General features: G+C 50.0%; 1 protein-coding gene across 4 annotated transcripts; it reads right to left on the bottom strand.

Annotated features, from left to right (window-relative positions):
* Window positions 1–9,429: 9,429 nt before the first annotated feature.
* On the bottom strand, window positions 9,430–12,716 carry PVRIG (PVR related immunoglobulin domain containing). Of its 4 annotated transcripts, none has more exons than XM_084880536.1 (5): window positions 11,917–12,147; window positions 11,476–11,835; window positions 11,272–11,395; window positions 11,121–11,178; window positions 9,430–11,020 (listed from the first exon to the last, which is right to left on the bottom strand). In XM_084880536.1, the coding sequence occupies exons 1-5, from the start codon at window positions 11,975–11,977 to the stop codon at window positions 10,706–10,708; spliced, it is 918 nt and encodes a 305-aa protein (XP_084736662.1). In that variant the 5' UTR covers window positions 11,978–12,147; the 3' UTR covers window positions 9,430–10,705. The 4 variants fall into 4 exon arrangements, with proteins under 4 accessions (XP_084736662.1, XP_084736663.1, XP_084736660.1 ...); XM_084880537.1 differs by having other exon boundaries at window positions 11,485–11,835; window positions 11,917–12,143; XM_084880534.1 differs by having other exon boundaries at window positions 11,476–12,716.
* Between the last annotated feature and the right edge of the window lie 8,251 nt (window positions 12,717–20,967).

Here is a 20,967-nt window from a genome sequence, read left to right as displayed (position 1 = left end):
TCTGACCTTGGACTTCCCATCCTTAAGTACCGTGAGAACATAAGCCACCCATCTGTGGTATTGCTGTGAAAGCCGAAACAGACTAATGTAACTACCAGTGTGAAGTCATTGAATGCAGGGCTGGGAAGAAATGCACAGTAGTCATGATATAGCACTCCCACCATGCAGCTATGGTAGTGTAATTAACCTTATGTGCATAGATTATACTAAAGTATGATAAAGTGAGTAAGAAGTGATGAGCTTCCTTCATTTTTGATATAATTTATCTGTAATTTTATGTTTAATTTTTCTTTAACTATTTTAAAGTGTACAGTTCAGCCAAAACCGGTTTGACTCATTGGTAGAGCATCAGTCTGCGGACTGAAAGGTCCCAGGTTCGATTCCGGTCAAGGGCATGTACGTTGGTTGCTGGCACATCCCCGGTGGGGGCTGTGCAGGAGGTGGCTGGTCGATGTTTCTCCCTCATCGACGTTTCTGGCTCTCTATCTCTCTCCCTTCCTCTCTGCAAAAAATCAATAAAAATATAAAGTGTACAGTTCACTGGCATTAAGTACTTTCGCATTGTCATGTGCATATTATTTAATTTACTAATGGCTGTGTTTGACAACAGGCTCACCATGGCCTTCTATATCAACAAGGGCATACCCCCCAGGGCTTTATGGCAATTGGGTCCAGGCCCCGTGGGGCAGGCTGTGGGGAAAAGCACTCTGTGGGGGCAGAAGGGTGCTAGTGATGAGATCCCGCATTACAGGTTAGGAGTGTCACTGGTGTTGAGTTGTATGAGCTATTGTTTTTTAAAAATATATATATATTTTATTGATTTCTAAGAGAAGAAGGGAGAGGGAGCAAGAGATAGAAACAACAATGATAAGAGAAAATGATTGCACATCTAGAGGAAATGATGAACAACATAGACTGATGAACATAAACAGACCCAGAGAAAGAGAAGCAGCGATCAGGCTCTCAAACCTCAGAGGGAAAGTAGGAGAGGGTGGGAGTAAGGGGGAGAGATCAACCAAAGGACTTGTGTGCATGCATATGGGCCTGGCCAGTGGCCATGGACAACGGGGGGCGGGTGGTGGTGGTGGTGTGAGGGCATATATAGGGAGGGGTTTGGGATGGGATTGGGGGGATGAGAACAATTATGTGATACTATAATCAATAAAAAAATTAAAAAAAGAAAAGAAAAGAACAGAGAAAATGATTGATCGGCTGCATCCTGCATGCCCATCGGGGATCAAGCCCGAAACCCAGGCATGTGCTCTGATCAGGAATTGAGCCATGATCTCCTGGTTCATGGGACACTCAATCACTGAGCCACACTGGCCGGGTTGCCTAAGTAAGTTCTTTATACATTGTGGGGGTGCTGTTTGCAAAGATCTCCCATACAGTTGATTGCCATTTTGTTTTGATGGTGATTTTTTTTGTTATGCATAAACTTTTTAGTTTAATATAGTCCCATTCATTTATTTTTGTCTTTACTTCCCTTGCCCTAAGTATTCTTTGATGGATGATTGGCTAAGGAAGATGTGTACATCAGGGCACATCATAGTGACCGGTCGACCATTCGGTCATTATATATAAAAGTCTAAGTGACTGAATGACCGAATGACTGGTCAACCGGTCACTATGATGTGCACTGACCACCAGGGGGCAGATGCTCAATGCAGGAGCTGCCCCCTGGTGGTCAGTACACTCCCACAGCCAACCTTCCATGGCCGGCCAACCTCCTGCAGTCTCTCCCTAGCTGCCCCCAATTGGCCCCGATGGGGATTGGGTGAGACAGCCCCATTGGCCCCTGACTCCCCGCCAGGCCAAGGGACCACCCATGCATGGATTCATGCACCAGGCCTCTAGTATACACAATAAAATACCACTCAGCCATTAAAAAAAAAAAAAATGAAATGCTTCCACTTGTGATAACATGGATGGATCCTGAGAATATCATGCTAAAGGAAACAAATCAGGCAAAAAAGTAAAGAACTGTATGATTTCACTCATATGTGAAATATAAAACTGAAAGCAACAAATGAACAAATAAGACAAACAAAAACTCATAGACACAGGCAGCAGTGGGGTGGTTACTGGAAGGAAAAGGAAGTGGGAAGGTAATAAAGGGTAATGGATTCAAATATATGGTGATGGGGAAGATTTGACTTTGGGTGGTAGGCACACAGTGCAATATATAGATGATGTATCATAGATGGTGTACACTTGGAACCTATATGGTCTTACTAACCAATGTCACCCTAATAAACTTAATGAACAACAACAACAGAAGACTTTCTAGAGCCTGGGGTCAGGGGAGGGTCCCTCTTGCCTGACTCCAGGGATGGTGCTGACCCCAGTGCCTGTCAAGGAGCCCTCCCTGCACAGTTCTCTCCCCTCCTCTGGGTCTGGGATTCTGGTAACTACTCTCTAGGCCGGGAGTGGAAGAGCAGGCTTGTTGGACTGGCCTTGGTACCAGAGACATACTGGTATTAGTATGTCTCTTCTAATGTTCCTGCACCCTGCCCAGCCCTTCCTTTATAGCTACCCCCTTCAGGGACGTCTTCTAACTGCCTTTGTCTGAGAGAGCCGGGCACACAGTCAGGGCCTGCCCTGCTTCCAGACTGGGTACAGGCCCGTGTAGTGTGAATTCGATGTTGGGAAAGGGTGGTGGACACAAAGGGAAACGAGCTCAGTGGCTGTGTGTGTGTGTGTGTGTGTGTGTGTGTGTGTGTGTGTGTGTTATTGCAGAAAACCCTGCTATAGGAGAGGAGAGCCATCATGTAGCCTGGGAAATTAGACGGGAAGGAAAGGGGTTTATAGTCAACCAAAGAAATTGTGTATCATATTTGTTCACTCTTGGACCTGAGGTGCATGGGATAAAATAAAGCTCCAAAAAACAACCCCCAATGCCCGTGTTTAATGCAATGGAAGTTCAGTCCAGGATTGTACAACGTTCCAGTGTGGCTCTCCCGGTACAGGGCTTCTTGAGCATCTCTCTTCCAATTGGTGATTCAAGGACCTAGATCCCTTCAAGCTTCTTCGCAGCTTCATGTCCTTTAGTCCTTTAGGGAAATGGGGATACAGATAGCATGGAGGATTGCACAATATATTATTTTTCATTTTAGTCAGTGTATGCTTAATTTATAGTGGGTCCTTTTTCATATCCTCGAAGGTCTCACTAAATTTATCTGCCTTTTCTAGGAAATTCTTGAAAAATGTTATAACTGTGGTTTTGAACTGTATATCCAGTAGTTTGCTTTCCTCCATTTCTTTCATTTGTGACCTGTTTCTTTTATTTATTTATTTATTTATTTATTTATTTATTTATTTATTTATTTAATTTATTTTATTGATTATGGTCTCACATAGTTGTCTGTATCCCCCCATTCCCATCCCAAACCCCTCCCTACATATGCCCCCACCCCCCTGTTGTCCATGGCCATTGGCTAGGCCCATACGCATGCACACAAGTCCTTTGGTTGATCTCTTCCCCTTACCCCCACCCTCCCCTACTTTCCCTCTGAGGTTTGAGAGTCTGATCGCTGGTTCTCTTTCTCTGGGTCTGTTTGTGTTGTTCATTATTTCCTCTAGATGTGTGAGATCATATGGTCCAAGAAATACCCTTGTAAGGACCTAAAGTGCAACAAGCCATAATGGTTATGCTGAGAAGCAAATGAATCAGTCTGTAGTGAGTTCCTTTCTGGGCCAACAGTTCTTTTGAGTCCCAGTTTCAATGTCAAATAGTTTCTATGTGTACATGTCAGCCATGATATTTCAGATTTGGTTCGTGGACAAATGGTGGTAATGCAGGTCCGACCGTCTCTGGTTTGGTCCTGGGCATCCTTCAGCAACACGCAGCTGCTGTCTGCTGGTATGGCGAGGTGTCGTCAGCATCTTCCATCTCTGAGTTGTGTCTCTTCTGTCTTCATGGCTGGAGCACTTCTGTCTATTCCTCTCTGTTACAGGATTCCAGGTGGTCTCGGAGTTGTTTTCTGAAAATATACAAACATATTCTCTACCAAAAGTTAATAAAGCGGTATTTTCTTTAAATTTGATTTGGGATTCTTTTTCTCTCCCCCCCCCCAAATAGTTTCCCCCTGGCTTGTTTTGACACCATGTGTGTCTTTTCATGGGTATTTTGCTGTTAGTGTTTCGAATGAAGGTTAATTTTCTAAAGTACAATTTTTTTATATGTAAATTATTCTCAGGATATTTTTCCTTACATGATATTCTTCCACTGTCACCCCCTTTTTTACTTTAAATAATAGGAGACTTTTGGAAATTTTATAATGTAGTCTTTTTAAAAAAATATATTTTATTGATTTTTCACAGAGAGGAAAAGAGAGGGATAGAGAGTTAGAAACATCGATGAGAGAGAATCATCGATCAGCTGCCTCTTGCACATCCCCCACTGGGGATGTGCCCGCAACCAAGGTACATGCCCTTGACCGGAATCAAACCCGGGACCTTTCAGTCCACAGGCTGACGCTCTATCCACTGAGCCAAACCGGTCCAGGCTATAATGTAGTCTTGATAGCTTTTACATTTTAACTTATTTGCACTACACTATGACTGCTTTAGGTTCATAACATGTTGTGCAATTTTACCATGGGACGCTCTGCCAACAAGAATTTTTGTTAACACTTTCCAGTCCAGTCAAGTCAAGTGACCTGTTTCTTTGTCTCCACATTTTGGCTGCTTCCCTATGCTGATAGAGTGGCTTTTTGTGCTAGGTGTCCTATAGGGCCCAGTGGCTCAGCCTCCCCAGTTACCTGAGGTGGAATTTATATTTTACCACTTTAAGTGAATTGAAGAAAATTTACAACCATATAGATTCCTCTTTAATATGGTGTTTCCAATGCCATTTACATTTAAAAAACTTGATTGTGTGTTTGGATTTATCCTGTGTATGTCCTACCCCTTCTCTCTTCCTCCTCCTATCCCCTGCCCCTGGGCCATTCTGAGACTGGGGTGGGGACTCTACACTATAGTTTAGTTCTCAAAGCTTTTGGTATGTTTTTATGGATCAGGTCCCCATGTATGCATACCTTGGAGGTGGGCTTGGGCTTCATATGCAGCTTATGGAACCCCTTTCTCAAATTTCCTCTTTTTATTGTTTTTATTTTTTTTAAATAAATCTTTATCATTGAAAATATTACATATGTCCTTCTTTTTCACCCATTGACCCCTTCCAACCTGCCCCCACCCCTACCCCAGGTCTTCAGCACCCTATTGTCTGAGTCCATGGGTTATACATATATGCACTCAAGGTCTTTGGTTGAATACCTCCCATCCACCCACCATCCCCGCCTTCCCTCTGAGATTCCACACTGTTTCATGCTTCCATGTCTCTGGATCTGCTCTGTTCATTAGTTTATTTTGTTACTTAGATTCCACATATGAGTGAGATTGTGTGATACTTATCTTTCTCTGACCGATTCATTTCACTTAGCATGATATTCTCCAGGTTCCTCCATGCTGTCTCACAGGGTAAGCGAGTCTTCTTTTTCACAGCTGCAGAGCATTCCATGGTATAAACGTACGGCAGCTTTTCTATCCACTCATCACCTGGTGGGCACTTGGGCTGTTTCCGGATCTTAGCTATTGTAAACTGTGCTGCTAGGAACGTAGGTAGGGGTGCAGATGTTCTTTCTGATTGGTCTCAAACTTCCTCCTTTTAAATACAGAAACTCAGGGTTTTAGTTTTCTCACTTGCTTCTAATTATGCACTTCCTGTGACTGTATCTTCCTCTTGGGGAAGAAGGGGGAGGTCAGGCCGAGTAAAAAGCCAGGGGATTTCCCCCACTTTTTTCAACCACATGTGCCCCCTTTGCCCGTTTTTATGGTCAGAGAAAAGGATTTTTTCTTTCTCCTAGTTTTTCTGTCACTGTGGTCATGCCTGGTGCTGATGCTGCTATGTTGCACTACTGTTGTCACATGGCGTTCAGGACGCAGACTCTCCCTGACGGTTCTTGTCCTACGAAGTTTGAAGAATAAAGTTCGCACACTAAAAGATTTTTAAGCAACCACTGTAGAAGTTTATTATAAGTTTACACAGACTCCCCCTGGGGCCCTAGCTGGTTTGGTGCAGTGAATGGAGCATTGGCCTGTGGACCAAAGGGTCCTGGATTCGATTCCAGTCAAGGACATGTACCTTGGTTGCAGGCTCTTTCCAGGCCTGGGTCCTGGCCGAGAAGATGCAGGAGGCAACCAGTAGATGTATTTGTCTCTCTGTCTTTCCCTCTCTTCCACTCTCCTTAAAAATATGTCCCTCTCCTGCTGGCCAACCCCCTGCATCCCTCCCCGGCCCCGATCATGCACCAGTGAGGTCCCTCAGCCTGGCTGGAGTCCTCTTGCAATCCAGGAACCTTCGGGAGATGTCGGAGAGCCAGTTTCAGACTGATCCCACAGGCCAGGCCAACGGACCCTACTGGTGCACAATTTCATGCACTGGGCCTCTAGTTTTATATAAATACTAGAGGACCAGTGCACAAAATTCATGCATGGGGATGGGGGTGTATCCCTCAGCCCAGTCTGCACCTTCTCCACTGGGACCCTTAGAGGGATGTCTGACTGCCTGTTTAGGCCCAATCCTACTGGGGTTGAGCCTAAATGGGCAGTCAGACATCCCTCTCACAATCCAAGACTGCTGGCTCCCAACTGCTTGCCTGCCTGCCTACCTGATTGCCCCTAATCGCTTCTGCCTAAAGCCTGATCACCCCTAACCACTTCCCTGCCAGCCTGGTTGACGCCTAACTGCTCCCCTGCCAGCTGGATTTCCCTTAACTGCCCTCCTCTGCCAGACCAATTGCCCCCAACTGCCCTTCCCTGCAGGCCAGGTGTGGTCACCTGCAACTGTCCTCCCCTACAGGTTTGATGTCCCCCAACTGCCCTCCCTTGCAGACCTGGTCCTTCCCAACTGCCCTCCCCTGCTGGCCATCTTGTGGCAGCCATCTTGTGTCCACATGGGGCAGCCATCTTTGACCACATGGGGGCAGCCATCTTGTGTGTTGGAGTGATGGTCAATTTGCATATTACTCTTTTATTAGATAGGATGTCTACACAGAGAGATCCCATTATTCCTATTCATAGCACCCTGATCTTTTAACCATTGTAATGTTTGTCTGTTTATTTACCACACGGCCAGTTTCCCAGGTGAGCCAGCTGACCCCGTTCACAGATGCGGGAGTGGAACTGTCTAAGGGCCCAGCTATGGGAATTCCAGATGTCGCAGCTGCACCATCAGATTTGAAATTGGAGAGTCTCCCCTGCCCACGACTGGACCAACAGCTCTAGAATCTGGTGTGCTTGTGTCTTCTTCCGTAAGGATGGGGATTGGGGCCACAGCCTGCGGTTTCTCTCTGGGGTCTGGGAGAGTCCACCAGCACAGGAGACTCAGCTCTACCCTGTCCCTTTCAGCCCCGACCGCATCCCAGCCAGAAGTCTTCTCCCTGTGTTTCGGGCGGAGTCCTCGGACCCCCCTTGTCTGATTTCCTCTCTCCAGGCCTCAGGCCCAAGCCTGTCACAGTCACACCTCCGGGCCACCTCAGCTGAGCTGGATGGGCGCCCTGAAGGGGCTGGGGGTGAGGACCCTACCCGCCGGCAAATGGGGCCGCATACCGGGCGGTGGTCTTGGCATCCAGGTCCCAGCAGCCCTTCTGGGCCTGGGGCTCACCCGGCAGGTGTGCAGAGGGGCCTGTGGGCGGGAAGGCGGCTGCTGGGCGCCTCGACAGACCTCCTGGGGTTCGGGTCCCGCAATGGCCCTGAGGGCTCAGAGCTCAGAGCGGCAGGGAGCGCAGTGGTGGGCGGATGGAGAGGGGAGGGGGATGGAGAGGGGACTAAAGGGAGCTGAGGCGAAGGGGCAGGACCTGGGGGGGTGGACGGTGGGGGTGGGAGGGGCCCGGGAGCGGCTGGGGCTGGACCATGAAAAAGGGCTGGGCTGGGGGTGCGCTGCTGGACCGCTGGTGCAGACAAAGGCGGGGAGGGGGTGGGGATCGCGGTGTCGTGGCGAGTGGGTCACAGCTCTGTGAAGCCCAGTCGCCTCCCAGGATCCTGTTCTCCTGGGCAGAGCGCCCTCTTTCGCTGGGCACCTCCAGGGGGGTCAGCGGAGGGCGGCTCCATCCCCCTCTCCCGCCTCCCAGTCCCTGGTAGTCACTCTGCGCATCCCTGTCCTCTCTCCTCCTCCCCCCCAACCCCTCCTCAGCTGTCCAGGTCTGTTAAATAGGTTTATTGAAAACCCCTGCCCCTTGGGGTTGTGTAAGTCCTGGATAAGATACCCCGGGCCTCGTTGCTGGGTACTTGGCCCTGGTGTATACAGTCTCCATCCCTCGGGCCTCATCACCTTATCATGTGCCAGAGGAGCCAAGCGAGAGCCCCGGAGAGGAGAGGGGAGGTAAGCCCTGGGTCCCACGGGCCCGGATTCAAACCCAGCTCAGCTCACAGAGCGAGCCTTGGATTATGGATGGCTGTCTGTGGAGGCGAAGGGCTGATGCAGGACTGACCCCTGAGCAAGTCCTCTCTCTCTGGGGCCTCACTTCCCGCACTTGTTGGACAGACGTGAGCGTGCTCTCCCAGGCGGGGTCTGAGAAGGGAGCCTGCTTTGCTGCCCCCGCGCTGGCCCAGCCACATCCCCGCGATGTAGGGCCACGTGGTTCTCTCAGCTGGTCCCTTCGGCACTGCGGGGTCTGCACGGGGGTGGACAGTGGAGGGCACGCCAGCTGTGAAGACTTCCTGCATCTATATACCACCGCGAGCAGCTGGCCGAGCCTCCCGAGCTTGCTTGTGAAAGACAGGCTCAGGCCCGAGGACCGCTCCCGCAGCTCACTTTTATTTTATTTATTTATTTAAAAAAATATATTTTATTGATTTTTTACAGAGAGGAAGGGAGGATAGAAAGTCAGAAACATTAATGAGAGAGAAACATCCATCAGCTGCCTCTTGCACTTGGGGATGTGCCCGCAACCAAGGTACATGGCCTTGACCAGAATCGAACCCGGGACCCTTGAATCCGCAAGCCGACACTCTATCCACTGAGCCGAACCGGTTTCGGCTCCCCCACTCACTTTCAGAGAAGTGGTCTGGCTGGGAGCTGGGCTGGGGACGGGGGTCCCTCAGAGCTCCCCTTGTTCCATGAACTTTCCCTTCCTGCAGGCCTCACTGCCCCGCAAACCTCCGTCCCTGCTCCCAACACGATCCCAGGGCTGCTGGGCCCCGAGCCACCCCCTCCCTCACTGATTCTCTCTCACTCCTCAGGGACCTCTGCAGCCCCACCTTTCTCCCTAAATCCCGGCCCGTGGGGACCACTGAGCTGGCGAGACAGTGCGGAGGGCTTCTCAGAGGAGGAGGAGCACTTGCTGAGGGAGGCAGGCCCGACAACCCCTTCTCCACCCCCTCCCTCCCTCTGGTCCATCCTCTTCCTAGCGAGTGTGGAGTTGGTGGCTAGCCGGGCCTGGCTCCTGGGAAGGCCACTCCGAGCATGTCTGGAAGGGTAAGCTGGCTGCTAGAAAATGTTGTGGTTGGACACAGCCTCTGGCCAGGCCTCCCTGAGCCACCCAGAGGCAGAGGAGGTGGCTCCTAGCTGGACAGCTCGGACTCCCCGGGATTTCTCACCTGCAAGACCAAGGACGAGGCCAAGGGGCAGGTGTCCCCACCGCCCTCCGAATGGCTGGGGGTAGCTGAGCCTGGCTCCAGGACTAACCCCACCTCCCAGGAATCGGCCCCCTTCCTGTGGAGCCTCTGGGCTTCCAGCGCTCTCACACGCTGTCTCATGTGTCAAACGCGTGGTGAGGCCAGGCTGCTGGGCCTGTGGACGGAGGGAGAGCCGCCTCCTGGATGGGAAGACTAGTGGGAGGGGAGGGTGTGTTCAGTCCCTGTGTCCAATGGGCCGCCTGCCAGGGGCCAGGAGGAGTTGTCCTGGTGCCCAGTAGCAGGAGAGGAGCACGAGGAAGCTACTGTGGGCAGATGTGAGATGGGTTCCCTGCCTCTGAGAGCGTGTGTGTGTGTGTGTGTGTGTGTGTGTGTGTGTGTGAGGGCTTCATCCCCAGGCATCTCAGGGAGCCCTGTTGTAGGGACACCAGGTCAGACTCAGGGTCTTTTCTCAGGCTGAAGCCCCAGAAGCCCTTGTGCTGGCCCAGGGCATGGTGGGATTTGAACGTGGACTATCCTGGCTGGGGCCATCAGACACCCAGTCCTGTCAGTCTCACCTGCTGTCCCTCAGCAAGGCCTGCAGGGCCAGGAGTCACCAGCCTGGCATGGCTCCCCCAGCCCAGGACACTCCTCTGGTGGGGGATAGGGGATCTCCCGTACCAGGCCCTCCTCCCTCTGATTCTAACCTGGCTCCCGCCTCCAGGGGTCGGAACTGCCTCTAACCTCTGAAGCTCCCAAAGAAGACAAGGCCCAGCCAAGACCCCAGTCAAATAAGAGTCTCATGCTCTACCGACTGAGCTAGCCGGGCACTCGACCCCAGTCAAATAAACCATTTTTGTTACCTTGGTTATCGGCAGTGCAGGAAACTACCTGGGACGGGTTTTGTCACCTCTCATGCACACGTGTGCTCACACAAGCACACGCGCTGGCCACATCCGCAGCAAGTGGGCCCTGGCCGGGTGTGTGTGGACTTATTAGAGGCTTAATAAGGTGCGCAAACACCAATGGGAGGGGCCCCCAGAGGCCTGGGAGGGGAGGAAGGTCGAGTGGACTCGGGGGGCCCCTCTCATTAAACTCCTAAACGCCCCTCCGTGGCTCTGGGCCGCAGAGGGTCAGGGAAGGGGATGAGGTTGGGGCAGATGTGAGGAGGCCTCTTTCCTGCCTGAACATAGAGTCCGTTCTCAACGGAGACGAAGCTGCTGCGAGCAGAGGCTGGCAGGGGCGCGCACGGGGCAGGACGCTGCGCTGTGTGGCTGGGGATCGGCTCCCTCCTGGACAATGGCTGGGGTGGAAGGACCGTGCCCATAGCTGCCCGGCAGAGGTGGGGGGCGGAGATGGTGGCATAGGGGGCGAGGGGAGCGGCCGGGAAGGCTTGGCTGGCTGCCTGCAGGGATGGCAGAGGGAAAGGGCCAGGTGAGGTTTCCCCTCATGGCCCAGCTCCAGCCCACTCAGTTCCCTGCTCCAGAGTGGCCCCTGATGCTCACCGCTGCTTGTGTCTGTGTCAGGGGGTCGCTGAGGGGTGGCTGAAGCTTGGTGACGGACCTGGGAGAGAGGCAGGAGGGTCAGAAACAAAGCACACGGCTAGCTCAATGGTGTGAGGATTTAGACGGGGCCCGGCTGGGGCTGGGGTCTCACCAGTGCCTCTGCCGACGGAGCAGGTGGAGAAGGTAGACACAGCCAAAGAAGAGGACCCCCGAGATCCCCCAAATCCCAGCCAGGTCAGCCCGTAGGACAGAGGCTGAAGTAGAGGCAGGGAACCCTGTGCACAAAGAGAGACGTACCAGATCCGCGGCCGATGCCCCGAATTCTTCCCTGCCCTCCCCGAACCTTGTTCCTCACCAGCCCCACCTTGGTCTGTGAGGCGGAGGAGGCTCCCACAGGCCTCCTGGGAGCCCTCAGGGAAGGAAGTAAACTTGCAGCAGAAGGTGGTGTTGGGACCAAGACTTCTCCCCTCAGACCCTTCCAGGGTGAGGGAGACGCTGGTTCTGGTTTCCCAGCGGGCCTGGAGGGCAGGCGGCCACTGCTCAGAGCCGAATTCTGGGTGCAGCACCGCCAGCTTGGTCCCTCCAGCACCGTCAGGCCCCCCGCAGCTCACAGTCACCAGAGAGACATTGCCAGGTCCCAGGAATCCGCAGCGAAGAGTGAAGGACAGGGCCTCGGCGGCCTCCCTCTGCACCTGCACCCACACCTCAGGTGTCCCTGCGGGAGACAGACTCAGGAAGGGCCCAGGGTGGTCTCCAGGGCCTCCCCGGCCTCGGGCTCTCTCCAGCCCCCACTCACCAGCAGTGATGCAGAGTGTCAGCAGGGCCAAGAGCAGGGCCAGGGCCGGGGGCCTGCCCATGGCTCCCCGCTGGCCCAGGCTCAGGGGGCTGCGGTGCGGGGGACGGCACCTGTGCTTCCGCTCTCATCGCAGGAAGTTTTCATGTGTGAGCAGGCCCCGGAGCAGCTGGGCTCAGTGCTCTCTGCAACCCAACTCCACTTCCTTCTCTCAGTCTACCCCCGCTGCTGAGCCCAGGGCAGGGACTCCCTCCCTCAGCACAATTAAAGTGACAGTGACAGGGTTATTTCTATCCCTGTTCTTTGCTTTAGGATGAGCAGGGCAGGCGGCTCAGGTTCCTACACCAGCCCCATCTCCAGGCCTTGGGGAAGGGCACAGGGCGGGGTGGGGTGAGGGTGGGGGTTAAAGGTAGAGGTGGGAAGGGAAGAACACTGCAGAGTGACCTGAAAAGAATCTCATTTCCTCAGAAGGGAGGGACCCCAGTTTCTCCTTAGGAAGAAGGCACTGGCCCAGACCGTCCCCAGCGAAGGGGTAGGAAATGTGGAGGGAAAATGGAAAGAGGAAGACCTCTAAGCTAAGGTGACCGGACGTCCCGCTTTTGGTGGGACAGTCCTGCCAAAAGCGGGGCGTCCGGTCACCTTACTCTAAGCGGGAAAGCCAGCAGGGGCTACCTCAGAGCCTGGCCCACTTGGCCCATCACTTACTCACTGAGGACTTTTCCACAGTCTGTATGCCAACCCATCCCACGTTTAAGCCTCCAGCCCAGAACTCCCTCTCCCCTAACTTCCCAAACATGCCCCAAACTGAACTCTGCCCCATTGGCAGCCTTCCCCACCCACAGCTGAGGATTACTGACTTCCAAGTGCTCACGTCGAAAGCATACTCTGAGCTGTGACTCCTCTTACATCTCCAGCCATGAGGAAATCCTGAGGAGGGACTTACCCCTCCTGCTGCCATCTCCCTGACTCAGGCATCATTTCCCACAGTGTCTCCCGGATTCTTCTGTCTATGTTCACTTACAGAAACCTGCTGAATAAGCAGTGACACGTGATAAGAATGCTTTGCGTCCTGTCTTGTGCTGAGCTTGACTCTGGGATGAGAGCACTTTGGTGAGCTCAGGGCTAGAGCGCACAGGGTTGTTGAAGACTCTCTTGTCGTGTGCGGTAAGAAATGAGCTCAGCCGGTGTGACTCAGTGGTTGAACATCAACCTATGAACCTATAAGTCACGGTTCGATTCCTGGCCAGGGCACATGCCCGCATGCAGGCTCCAGCTGCAGTATGGGACTGCAGGAGGCAGCCGGTCAATGATTCTCATTGCTGATGTTTCTATCCCTCTCTCCCTCTCCCTTCCTCTCTAAAATCAGTATATATATATATATATATATATATATATATATATATATATATATATATATACATATACATATATATATAATTTTTTTTTTTAAGAAAGAAATGAGACGGCCCTGCTCAGGGCTATTGTCCCCTTTCTGAGGCCGGGTTTGCCCACCTGCCTGATTCAGCATGTGCAATCCTGTGATGTTAGCCATAAGTCAAACCAGTCTTTTGGGTAAACTCTGTCACCCCATCCACACCTCAGAGCCTGGCTAAGGAGGGTCCCCAGACTGCTCCCAGCCCCATTAGCATTCTCTCCAACCTTTGGCCTTCTCTCAGGCGCAGTCTCCTAACCTGACTCAGACCTGCTCTCAGCATTCCTCCCCTGCTGTTCCCTGGCCAGGGTGGGAGCCCTGTGCAAAGCGGATTCGCTTCAGGGTGGCCCAGCCCAGTGTGGGCGCAGAGCACGGAGGCATCTGGGCTGCCGGCCTCAGCCTCCCTAGCCTGGAAGATCCTTGTCTCCCACCTCTGAAACCCTCCCCAGTTTGCACCTCCAGGAAGCTGTCCTGAGGGAACATTTCTTTCTCGGACAACCATCTTTCAGATGGCAGGCTCTGGTGGTGGCTCCTTTATTCAACCCCAAACAGTCTAAGAACATAAGGGGGTTTGATACTTGGTAATTGATAGATTAAAAGCCATGGTACAAAGTTAATTACTCACCGTTTTCCATTTTCTTCCATCTGTAAGCCACAATGTCCCCTCAGCAAGCTCTCATTGTGTAAGATTCAAATAATATAGACTAGAAAACATCAAAATTCTCTTTCACCAGCCTGTTTATTCCCTTCTCCATTTTTATTTTTATGAAGTTAAAACCATCAATCCTTTATCATTCTACATATTATATACTACTTAGGAAGGCCAAATCATAAAAATAATTTTACAGTTTCTTTTTTTTTATTATTGACTCTGAGGGTTTTTAGGCCATAATGAAATTTAAGTTGGGGTGGTGATGATGATGGTGTAAAATAGTGTAACATTTAGGTGGAAAGGCAGATGTCCCCAAACCACTTATTGAACCGTCTCTTTCCCCACTGTTTCTTTCTTCTTCTTCTTCTTCTTCTTCTTTTTTTTTTTTTAAATATATTTTATTGATTTTTTACAGAGAGGAGGATAGAGGGATAGAGAGCTAGAAACATAGATGAGAGAGAAACATCGACCAGCTGCCTCTTGCACACCTCCTACAGGGGATGTGCCCGCAACCAATGTACATGCCCTTGATCAGAATCAAACCTGGGACCTTTCAGTCTGCAGACCGACGCTCTACCACTGAGCCAAACCAGTTTTGGATCCCCACTGTTTCTTAATACTTATCTTGATCATAAATTTATACAAATGGACCTACTACTGAATTCTCTTTTCAAGAGTCCCCCCTTCTTATTTCTGCTTCATTATCACATGACCCTAAGGAGAATGCTTTTATGTTGTGATATGTTAGGGCCCTTGTTCTCTTCAGAACTTTCTTGGCTATCCCGAACACTCCTGAGTTTTGAGCTCTGCTGATGCAAAAGGCCATTAAGCCTCTCAACGTAAGCCCCGAGTCATCCCTCTTGGGCCTGGAGACGCAGGTTAGGTAACACAAGTCTGATAACAGCCACCTCTTGCTCTAATGCTTCTTGGTGAAATCCCTTCAGGCACAACCCAGGTCCAGTTGCAATGAAAACAGCCCTTGTGGTCTCTAGAATGAGGCCCAGGAGGATGTGAATTGGAGCTACCATTTCCCAGCTCTGCAAGCTTAGACAAAGTGACTTCCCCTCCCAGAAAAGCAATATGCCCGCAGGAAATCATACTGTGCTTCACAGTGTCACCCAGGGGAGTATGTGCTTAGGGAGGTGCCGCACTTTGCTCAGGCCTGGCTGTAGCCCTGAGTATTGGTGACCATCCTTTCATATGAGACAATCCTCATTCGAGTTTGTAGAGTGAGACTCATAGCTGCTCCATTTTATTTTTACATAAAGGTCACTTAGGCTCCTGCATCAAAGTAATACAAAAACTGACAGGTGACACCTGAGTGTATATTATGAGCTAAATTTGTTGTGGGCGATTCACACTTACAATCATCTTATGTTACTTGCCCAGGGCCACGAGGCTAGTACACTGTGAAGCTAGAACTCGACAAAAATTTTGGCTCCAGGAACCCACACTATTAACAACCATGCTGAGCTGCCTTTCCCACACGTAGTTTAAAAATATTAACTGGGCCCTAGCCAATTTGGCTCAGTGAATAGAGCATCGGCCTGCGGACTGTAGGGTCCCAGGTTCGATTCCGGTCAAGGGCATGTACCTTGGTTTCGGGCACATCCCCCAGTAGGGGGTGTGCAGGAGGCAGCTGATTGATGTTTCCCTCTCATCAATGCTTCTAACTATCTCTCTCTCTCCCTTCTTCTCTGTAAAAAAATCAATACAATATATTCTTTAAAAAATGTTAACTGGATTATAAGTTTTTTGTAAAAAACAAAAAGCAGTCCTCCACCCCATCAGTGGGGAACCTATGCAAAGGTCCTAGATTTAGCAGCTTCCCCATCCTCTACTGTGAGGGGCTATTGCAACCACAGGCCACATGCGGCTCTTTGGGCCCTTGAGTGTGGCTCTTCCACAAAATACCACTGCGTGGGCGAGTCTATTTTGAAGAAGTGGTTTTAGAAGAAGTTTAAAAAATTTGACTCTCAAGCCGAAGCCGGTTTGGCTCAGTGGTAGAGCGTCAGTCTGCGGGCTGAAAGGTCCCAGGTTCGATTCCGGTGAGGGGCATGTAGTACATTGGTTGAGGGCACATCCCCGGTGGGGGGTGTGCAAGAGGCAGCTGGTCGATGTTTCTCTCTCTCTCATCGACATTTCTAGCTCTCTATCTCTCTCCCTTTCTCTCTGTAAAAAATCAATAAAATATATTTAAAAAAAATTTGACTCTCAAAAGAAATTTTAATCGTCGTACTTTATATTTGGCTCTGTTTACTAATGAGTTTGCCGACCACTGCACTATATCACTCAGTCCAATTGCTGGCTCTGGTATACCTTATCCAATTAAAGATATCTTCCTTCGAGTTTCCCCAGGATTCTAGGCTCCTCTGCCCACCGGAGGTCTTTAGGTTCCTGGAACTTATTTTTGGTGGGCTTGTCACTCTTCTATTTCTCTGCTCCATTCTGACCACTCTTTAGTACCTATTTCTCCAGCTATTCCAACTCAACACACAGGGTGTTCTGTGCTTATGACTCTTTTTGTGTATCCTGTCCAGGATCACAATGTTCAACCCTATTCCCAGGGAAGCAACTATAGAGCCCAAGGAAGGATGATGTCTATGTGTGAAAATAAACCTTCCCCATCCCACCACCTTATCCTCGTGTCATCCAAGCACATTCTTTTTCATCCTGTAACCTCTGGAGTCAGTGTTGTTTGGAGTTCAAAGGATGGTAACTTACTATAAGCTGAAGGCTCTTCTCAACAATCTGGGAAAAAAAACAACAACAACAAAAAACCCTTCGCTTTATAATTTAGGAGAGAATACCAACAACTCACCTGGCAGAGTTCATGGTCACAATAAGGGTTGGAAAGCCTTTATTTGCCGGTAAGCTAACAGGCAATGCAGTGACACGCTCCTGAAAAGCACTGCTTGGTGTCACTTATCAACTCGGGTCAGCTTCAGCCTGTGCAGGGTCCTCCACGCCCCCTGCCTGAGCTGGCCTCAGCTCCACTCCAGCCTGGCCTGGGCCTAACCAACGGGAGCTGCTGCTCATGACGCCCACAGCTCCGCCTCTGCAGGCAAGGAGCTTACTGGCACAAAATCCTTCAAACTGTGGTCGTCAAGGTGGGGTGTGTGAACCTCAGGTGATATACAAGTATCCTCTGGTATCATGCCAAAGAAATGATGAACATTTCTAATTTTTTAAGATAAGTGAAGTTAACTTTTACTACTATTAAGTGACACCCTCACTGAGATCCAAATGTCATGGGTCATCTCAATAAGATTAGCATTCTAAAGTAAGAGAGGCAAACGCACAGATTATGATGGATTGCAATTTATGTGCTGGAGTATGTAGTGGTTCTGTGGTCCCAAACAATGTGCATCCCCTCTAAGAATGCTGCTATTTGTTCTTGGACATCATTTTCTCACTGGTTACAAGTCTTCCAAATAAAGAATTTCAGTGGATTTTGACTCATTTATTATTTTATTATTGTTTTTAATCCTCACCCAAGGATATTTTTTTCCATTTCCATTATTTCTTTTTTTAGAGAGAGAGAGAGAGAGAGATGGGGAATGGGGAGAGAGAGAGAAAGAGAGAAACATGAATGTGACACACACACACACACACACACACACACACACACACACATGGGCTGATGCTCTAACCGCTGAGCCCTCTGGCCAGGGCTTGGCTCACCTATTAACCCTTTGCACTCAGCTGTCCCCTCTCAGGGGACATCGGAATTCTAGCATATCACTCGGATGTCCCCTCTCAGGGGGGACATTGCAGTTTATTAGTGATTTCGGGGAATTGAGTTAATTCAACGCACGTTTCCGCCGCAAAGCAGCGTCGAGTAGCTGGTAGCCAATGTCCAGAATGGTTCAGAGTGCAAAGGGTTAAAATAGTAAATGCAGCCAAAGAAGCACCTATTCCATTTGGATTTATAAGTTTTTGAGATGTACTCTTTTCAGTTATGAAGGTCATTAAAACTATCAAAATAAATTTCAGCTAGAATCAGAAATGTTAAGCTATGATTTAAAAAATGTTTCTCACTTTGCTCTCACTATAATGTTTTTAGCACAAAAAGGTATTTTGTTCTGTTAACCAATAAAATATTTAGAAACATTTACTTCATCACTAAATCATCCATTATATTTTTAATGTGTAAGTAAAACAAGTAGTAAATCTATCTTACTAATAAAAGAGAAACATGTAAATTGACTATCACTTTGTGATGCCCACAGCCAATCAGGAGTATGCAAATTAACCCAACAAAGATGGTGATGGCCCTGTTTCTCAGCCCCCCCCCCTCCAGGCCTCTGGGCAGCGGGCCTCCTCAGGGCCTCCCTGCCGGGCTCCACACCAGTCAGCTGACCTTGCAGGCTCCCTATGGCCCAACCCCCGGCCTCAGAGGCAACCCTCTGGTGCCTGAGGCCATAGCTCCTGGTGTCTGGCGTCTCCCTCCACCCCACCCTGCCCTGCTGCTCTGGTAAACAAACCCTAGCTTGGAGCAGCCCGCAGGCAGGTGGGGACATGTTCTGGAGCTCGCTAGATGCACAGTTAACACGCCCAGGGAGCCCCGGACCAGCCAAGGGGCGATGGTGGAGACTCAGCTTTGTTTTGAATAGATAAAAAATGCCACCTACACAGTAACCCAAATTATCAGATCTCCCTCCTCCCTATCTTGCCAAATCCAGAGGGAGGGCGGGCGGGAGGGCAGGAGGCAGAGGGTGGAGGAGGAAGAGGATGAGGAAGGGAGCCAGTTGCATCTCACTTTCACAATGGGAGGGTGAAACGCACTAACATACCCAACCTCTCCAGGCCTCCCTGCCTGCCTCGCTCCCCCACCTCTTCCCCTCTGCACCTCCCGGGGAGCACAGCGCTGCACGGAGGAACTCTCCAGAGAAGGGTGAGGAGGAAGCAGTGGAGTGGGAAGGACTTGCACCACCACCACCAACGCTGCACAGGCTGCCTGAGCGAACCTGTGGCTTGGCAGCCACAAGCAGGAAGGCCTATTCTTGCATGAATCTTCATGCATCGGGCTTCTGGTATTTATATAAAAAATTCTGATAAAGATGCCCAAATATTTGGAGCCTTAAGTTATGAGCGCCACATAATAAACCACCCAAAACTTCGTGGTGTAACCACCACCCTTTCATTATGCACATGGATTCTGTGGGTCAGGAATTTGGAAAAGGCACAGAAGGGCGGCTTGTCTCTGGTCTGATGCCTGGGGCCTCAGCTGGAAGACAAAATCTGGGTGTTGGAATCATTTAATCCACATCTGAACACCTCTGGTGCTTGATGCTGAAAGTAGTTTGGGACCTCAGCTAGAGCTGCTGACTTAACACTTACACATGGCCTTTCCATGTGGCTGCTTGGCACTTTCTCACAGCAAGGTAACCAGCTCCAAGAGGGATCATCTCAAGAAATAGGACGTGGAAGCTGCTGGTTTCTTTAAGGTCTGGGTTTGGAAATTGGCACAGCATCATCTACCACATTCTGTGAAGCAATCACGGAGCCAATATTCAAGGGGAGAGGACCTAGAACCCCACCTATCAATAGAGAGTGGTAAAGGATTTGGGGAACATGGTATAACACACAGATTCGAAGGTTGGAGCTCAACCCACTACAGTGGGCTGTCTGGCTGTATACGTATCTCCATATCTACAGAGCTTTCAAGTTTCTCTTTTGATCTTGTGAAGTACCCTCAGCTTGGTTGGTATTTAAATAACTCAGGAATCTTTCCCCTCCTGGATCCTTAGTGACCTCTCTATCTTCAACTCAGTTTTCCCACTCTCTTTCCAGATTCCACAGAAAAGGGTCCTTTCCTTGGAGCTGTTCCAACTGAACACAGGCTGAAGATCTCTGAAAGTGTCAACTACCCTCCTCCCCCAGGTTACTGGTAGGCTGTCTTTCCAAAGGAGACTCACAAACCCAATTTCCAGCTTCTTTCTGGGAAGGAGAGTGGGGGAAGGAAATGGGGCAGAACGAAGAAATGGGTTTGGCTGTGTGACCTGATCACAGGAAGTTATGGCTCCTTTGCAGAGACCATTAGCTGAATGGCGGTCTTCAGCCTGGGAGACCACAAAGAACTTGAAATTAAAGCAGATGCCTAGGACAGGGAAGAACTGGAAATCATATCTAAAAGGAGAGATTGGCCCAACTGGCGTGGCTCAGTGGTTGCGCATCAACCTATGAACCAGGAGGTCACGGTTCAATTCCTGGTCAGTGCACGTGCCCAGGTTTCGGGCTCGATCCCCAGTAGGGCTGTGCAGAAGGCAGCCAATCAATGATTCTCTCTCACCACTGATGTTTCTCTCTCCCATCCTGTCTGAAATCAATAAAAGCATATTTTAAAAAAAATAAGCACAGAAGAGAAAGGCAAAGTAGAAAGTGACAAATAGTGTCTTCATATATTTGATTGCTTGTCAGAGGGAAAAGAGAGACCAGAGGGCAAGAACAAACAAGTCAGAGTTTCAAGGAGGCCAATTTCCAAAGGTTATTTTATGGCAGTTTAGGTGAGAGATGATGGCTGCAATGAAAAAAGAGATCAGAGATATATTTTGGAGAATGACTTGACAGGACTTAATGAGAACTACCTGGGGAAGGCAAGGATGAAGGTGATGTCAAAGGCTTAGATTTTAGGGTTGGTCATTTAGAATAACTTCTAAGTTTCCTATCTTCAGATATTGAGATTCTATAAATTTTCAAATTATTACAGGTATTTTGGGGATGAGGACATGAAATTACCCCTGGAAAGAACCCTTAGGTGAAGGATGCCAAGATATGTGTGGGGTGGGCTGGCCTGGCCTCAGTGTAGATGGGACAGAAAGGACCCCCCTCCAGCGGATCAGGATACTTACTACCTTTCCTCTTCAGCCTAAACTGTTCTCAGTAGGTAAACCTAGTCAAAGGCAGGCAGTCTCTCCCCAACTTCTCTGCCCCACCCAGTTTCTCAGTTACTACGCAATAGAGCCGT

The sequence above is a fragment of the Pipistrellus hanaki genome, assembly GCF_964339955.1.
Source record: "Pipistrellus hanaki genome assembly, chromosome: 4".
In the NCBI taxonomy this organism is placed as follows: Eukaryota; Metazoa; Chordata; class Mammalia; order Chiroptera; family Vespertilionidae; genus Pipistrellus; species Pipistrellus hanaki.
This window is presented reverse-complemented; position numbering and strand designations above follow the sequence as displayed.

Coding starts and splice junctions, on each gene's coding strand:
- PVRIG (XM_084880534.1), bottom strand. CDS start 11,977: ATGGGCAGGCCCCCGGCCCTGGCCCTGCTCTTGGCCCTGCTGACACTC. Junction 11,396..11,475: donor CACAGACCAAGGTGGGGCTG/GTGAGGAACAAG, acceptor CTTTGTGCACAG/GGTTCCCTGCCTCTACTTCA. Junction 11,179..11,271: donor CTCCGTCGGCAGAGGCACTG/GTGAGACCCCAG, acceptor CCTCTCTCCCAG/GTCCGTCACCAAGCTTCAGC.